Genomic DNA, 5,999 nt, shown 5'->3' with positions numbered 1-5,999 from the left:
AAGTGAATTCTACACCAAAATTCATAGGTTAGAAGTATTTTTATAGTTAATCAAAATAAGTTTTGTAGTATACCTCAAGGGAGCTTTCCTTAAGTTCTTTTGCGGACCTCCCTATAAGCTGCATAGCCTCTCGATTCCAAAGCAACAATGAGATAAAAGCGGTTCCATCCATAACTCGTACTTGAAGCCTATACCTGCAACTCAATTTTGATTAAAATTATGGTATTTTTTTAATATATAAAATTTTAAATAAACATAGATACTAATTACCTGTGAGTACATGAAAATTGATCTTCATTGCATTTCTTACAAATGTATTTATTTTCAACTTTATCAACCTTTCGACTACACTTGTTGCATGCCAAGTATGACCATCCCCGGTCAAGTTCCAAACTTACCAATTCTGCAGCAATCCAACAACTACTTTCCTATTTAAAAAAAACAAAAGTTTATTGTTAATGCAAAACAGAAAACATGAAGTACATATAATTGACAAAGTTAATTAAACTCACTTGCGTGCACTAAACTAAATCCCTAATAGTTTTGAACTCTACAATTCCTTTGTCTAACTCATCTCTAACAGAGTAACTTTGCTGAGAACTTGTTTGAGTGATTCGCTCAATGTTTGACGGACGTGCTGCAAGTAACCTACATAAGTAAAAAATTCTTATTTATAAATAGTATTGTTATATTTTGTGTGCATAATGAAAAGGAGTATAGACATAACAAACCTCGATTTAAATTCAGTAGACTGTGGTAACGTAGAGTTTATCCATATCTTTGTCTGAAACCAACAGCTACGCACAGAGTAATTGCCTATGTATGAAATAAAAAGTAAGTAGTGAATCTGAGCGGCAGCTTACTTAAAAATCTGGCTTTGGTTAAAGGTTTGTAAAAATTGAGTATTGTTAAAAAATATTGTAGGCATAAAAATATTTATACACTAAGCGTGGAAAAAACATGTTATATACAGTAAACCTCGATATTTATGAGGTTTCATATGCTGAAAAACAACAATCAACGACTCATCGGTCAATTCATTCAAGTAATGTTGAATTTGATCCACATGTTCGCTCCATAAGGTTGCCACAATCCTGTTCCTCCTATACGTTGCATAGTAAGGTTAATATAGACATATATAGGTAAGTTATCCATAAAAAAGTATTTAAAATTTTCAATTACTAACTGATCATCTTCGAGCACAATATTAATAAACACACTTTCGTCGTCTCCTTGCTTGTAGGTCTTAACATCTTCATAGGTGACAACCTGACCAACAACATCTATATATATATATATATATATATATATATATATATATATATATAGAGAGAGAGAGAGAGAGAGAGAGAGAGAGAGAGAGAGAGAAAGTGAGTAACATAGTTTTACCAATACCATTAATTCGTTACAAATGAAAAGAAGAATTACCACACAATTCTGTCTCATCGACATCTTGTTGATTCGTAAGTTGTCAAAAGGGCGCAAGTTAAAGATGTTCATATGAAATGAAGGATCATTTGTTTCCTCAACAAATGTCTTTTGAGTAAATGTTAGCCTCAGGTGGTGAGTCGTAGTCCTCAACTTCAGATTATTTGGTCCGACGACAAAGTAGTTCATACGATATAAGCGAAGTTCATGTATCTTGTTCCTAAAAAACTTGAGAACATACTTTCTGATTGAAGCATGTATACGATCACCCTACAAAATCAGATTCATTATTAGCACGCAATTATAAGCTCGTATATAGCGGAGATAACTGCCTAAAATTATCCTACCTATTTCATATGAAAAAGGAGAATGCTATATAGAGAATTTAACAGTCATGCATGAAGGAACTATGGTTGGGATCAGAATTTCATTATCTGAACATGGCTTTGAGGATAATTTTAAAAAATCATTATTTACAATTTTCTATACAGCAAATAAGTGAAACTCATACATCTAAAAGTGCCTTACTGCTACTGCTCCAAAAACGATACATTCTTGTATGAACTACTTTGTGGGAGTTTTATGGTGTATTAAGACTCCTTCTGCATAAACTACTTTGTCGGAGTGTTATGGTGTATTAACTTCTTTTAATATAACTGATCTCCATCTCTGTGTCAAGTTCTAAAACCAGAAAAATGTAAGTATATCGACAACAACAATCGCATATAAGTTATATATATACGAATTCTTGAATTTGCACATCCCAATTCAGATAGCTACATCAGTGATAAATATAAGTTTTATGAACATCAATAAGAACCAAAATGCTACACCAGGTATGCTCTTATCATAAAAAAATATAATGCAATTAGGAGGCTGCGACAAAAAAGATGAACCTAGCAACATCAACTTCATCAACTTTGTCATAATGCTGGATTAATGTGACTTATATGCGATTCATATAGTTGCCCAAGTCCTCCTTATATAGAATGCGACAACATTACTAAGTTTGGAACAAAGTTTGATATGTTACCTTAGAATCCTGTAAACACAATTGAATTGAATATGGTATTTCCGGCTTAAAGCGATCCGGCATTACCCACATTCGAACGACTCTAACTTTAAGGTTCCATTGCATTGAGCTGCCTGAAATTTGCTTGATATCATGAATTTGGGTCGCCATAGTTGCAAAGTAAATTAATCAGAATGGTATATTGAGCAGATAAAATATGAAGTTGAAAAGGTTCTGAAAATGTAAAGCACATAAATCCGATATATATAGATGTGCAGAAAAAATATAGTTTTTTGAATTGGAAGCCCACCTTTGGGAGGTAAATCATGGTGGGATAATGGCGAGGTTTTTGGAAGCCCACGTCCGCATTATCCCTTAAGGCAAAACGTGGGAAGTACATGTGAGTGTGGGAGTAATGGATCCCATAAATTGAGGGAGTAATGGAATTTATTTGAATTTTGATAACTGTTTACCTTTTTTTTTGCCATCTGAAATTTGCTTATTTTATGTGGACAAAGGGAATAAGGGACAGTTATAGTTGCTGTTTTATGCATCTCGGTGGAAAGAGTTTTTTTAGTGTATTTTGGGAGTTAAGTTGGAAGCCCACGTTTGGGAGTAAAGTTGGAAGCCGACAGTTTTTTAGTGTATTTTGGGAGTTAAGTTGGAAGCCCACGTTTGGGAGTAAAACAGGAAGCCGACGTTTGGGGGAAAAAAGCAAAGCCCACGTTTTGATTTTTCTGTATTTTCTTATTATTAGTTTTAAACCTTTTTTTTAGACATCACAATATTTTCAAACTCCAAAACTTGTGGAGTTTTGTCCTAAAGGAGTTCCACTTGGCTAATTATTGTTGTGCCACTTGGCACAATAATATGGCTTTGCTTCTCCTATTCTATATAGATAGATATAGATATAGATTTTAAGTCTTTCTTAAACTTTGTTTCCAAATAGTGTTTCATAGTTTCCAAAAGACGAGTCTCTTAAATAAAAAAGGGTAGATCAATATACTTAATTAATTAGAGCAATTCACATGCTGCAAATATAAAGTGATTTAACATGTCTGTTAGTCTGTACAGTGGAAAGGTCAAATCTGAACAAACAACATCACAATCTTGATTCTGCAGCATCAAATATTGGACCCACCTTGGGTTGCTGATTAAGGACTAATGATTCCCACCCCACAACGAATTTCGGAAAACAAATTGAAGAAAACTTATTCCATTTATTATGGATTCTCGCTTCATTTAATTATTATATCGAGCTTAAGTAATATACATTGTCAGTTTAAATTTTATTTACATTATTAAGTCACTCAAAAAATATTTACAGGTAAGTCTTCTTAATATATAAATTTTATATCTTAAAAATAAAGCAGGTTGCCTCCTACAATATATAAAGATGACCGACGGTATCAAAAAAGTTACACTAACAGTATTAAAACATAAACTCAACTATGATAAGTTGTTCTTTTGATGCAAATACCGAGTATGCATAGGTATTTTTTGGAGCAAATTAAATCTACGAAATTGTCACGTCAAAAGAAGAGTTAACCTAAATAGCCATCAGCCAACCTTTTAAATTAAAAATAGCCCGTAAATATATATCGTGTATAATCATATATAATTAGTGTATAATCTATATAAATCGGCAAAAAAAATTAAATTAAGCTTTGAATCCAGCCGGTTATTTGTTACTAGTCTATAATGCATGACTAGGAGTGTTTATAAAAACCCGAAAAATCGAACCAAACCGAAAACCAAACCAAACCGACCAAAAAAATTTATACTTTACGGTTTGGTTTCGTTTTGGTTTTGAATTTTAAAAACCGATCAAATTTGGTTTGGTTTTGGTTTTAATCAGAAAAAAAACCGGAAAAAAAAACGAATCAAACCGACTATAGGAGTAGCTATTTCAAATTTATTATTACACACACACACACACACACACACACACACATATACATATAGTATAGTTCCTTACCTTTATATTCTAGTTTGATTGGTAGTTTTCTTTTGTTAAGTGTAAGAATCCATTTTGTGTTAAAAATAATATATTTTTAATTGAGTCCTTAAATTATTCATTACTGTTTGATTCAATTATCATCAATATATCTTGGTAAATAATAGATTTCTCAAAGGGCAATTGATTTAATAGTGTTACGTTGAAAATGTGGTCGCCAAAATATGTGTTTGGTAGTGTATGTCTTATATTTAAGAAAAAACCGACAAATAACCGAAAAAACTGAAAAAACCGACAAAACCGACAATCGAGAAATAACCGATTTAATTGGTTTGGTTTGGTTCTAATATTTGAAAAACTGACTTACTTGGTTTGGTTTCTTTTAAGGGAAAAATCGATCCAAACTGAACCATGAACACCCATATGCAGGAGTTTAGAAGGTTAGAGCAACTAGGCTGTTCCATCGTGCTATGGTTGTTATGTCCAGATCATCAGGGTTGGTTCAAATGAATAATCGCAGGAAGAGGCTTTGATTAGAATGGCTATTGAAAAAAAGTCAAATGAATTGAGAATGATAGGACTGATTCTCAGTTTAGTAAATAGTGTTAGCTTAAATCTGTTAAATATCCGTCTTTAACAAATGATTAGATAATTACTAATTAATTAACACTCTACAGCTAAATCAGCATATTTTGCCAGTTAGAAGATGCTTCTCTGATTAAGCTTATCAGAACCTAAGTGGACATAACTTCTTGATTGATATTTGATAGTTATGTGACGACCCAAAGGGGTTATCACCGGATTTCTTTCTTTTTCCGTGCTTCCGAGACCTTGAAAACCTCACCTTTAGTTGCCTTGATTTGCGTGCGCAGTCCGGGCGCGTAGCCGGAAAGATTATATGTTAAACTCTGTGAAAAATTTCAAAATGTGGCTTTAAAATGATTAAAGTTGACTTCGGTCAATATTTTTGGTAAACGGACCCGGACCCGTGATTTGACGGTCCCGGAGGGTCCGTAGAAAATATGGGACTCGAGCATGTGCCCGGAGTCGAAATCCGAAGTCTAGAACCCGAGTAAAAGAATTTTTCTGTGAAATTGTTTTTCTGAAATTATTAAGGAAAATGGAAATGAAAATTGATTAAAAGACTATGGTATCGGGCTCGTATTTTGGTTCCGACGCCCAGTACATGTCTTAAATAGGTGTTAAGCGCTTTCTCTAATGTTTGGTCGGAATCGGACGTCATTTGGCGTGTTTCGGACCTAAATATCTAAAGTTTGAAGTTTGTGATGTTAGAATGAAAAATGATGATTTTGATGTTTGATTCATTGATTTTGATGTTGTTTTGGCGATTTGATCGCTCGAGTAAGTTCGTAGGATGTTGTTGAGTTAGTCCATGTGTTTGGTTAGGAGCCCCGAGGGCTCGGGTGTGATTCGGATGTGTTTTGGGATGGTTTTAGCCTTAGAAATGTTGCAGATCTGCTGTCTGCTGTTGTCCAGTTGTTTGTTCTATGCGATCGCATAGCTTTGTCCGCGATCGCATAGTGTAACTTGTTCAGGGGTCCATTTTTGTTGTATGCGATCGCGTAGATCTTTCTGCGATCG

General features: G+C 33.7%; 1 protein-coding gene across 1 annotated transcript; it reads right to left on the bottom strand.

Annotated features, from left to right (window-relative positions):
- Window positions 1–46: 46 nt before the first annotated feature.
- LOC109221671 (replication protein A 70 kDa DNA-binding subunit B-like) lies at window positions 47–2,611 on the bottom strand. Its single transcript, XM_019386138.1, has 6 exons — window positions 2,462–2,611; window positions 1,429–1,698; window positions 732–784; window positions 555–648; window positions 271–428; window positions 47–194 (listed from the first exon to the last, which is right to left on the bottom strand). The coding sequence occupies exons 1-6, from the start codon at window positions 2,609–2,611 to the stop codon at window positions 47–49; spliced, it is 873 nt and encodes a 290-aa protein (XP_019241683.1).
- Between the last annotated feature and the right edge of the window lie 3,388 nt (window positions 2,612–5,999).

This window comes from Nicotiana attenuata, unplaced genomic scaffold (assembly GCF_001879085.1).
Source record: "Nicotiana attenuata strain UT unplaced genomic scaffold, NIATTr2, whole genome shotgun sequence".
NCBI lineage: Eukaryota > Viridiplantae > Streptophyta > Magnoliopsida > Solanales > Solanaceae > Nicotiana > Nicotiana attenuata.
The sequence above is the reverse complement of the archived record's forward strand: the minus strand, read 5'-3'. Positions and strand labels throughout refer to the sequence as shown.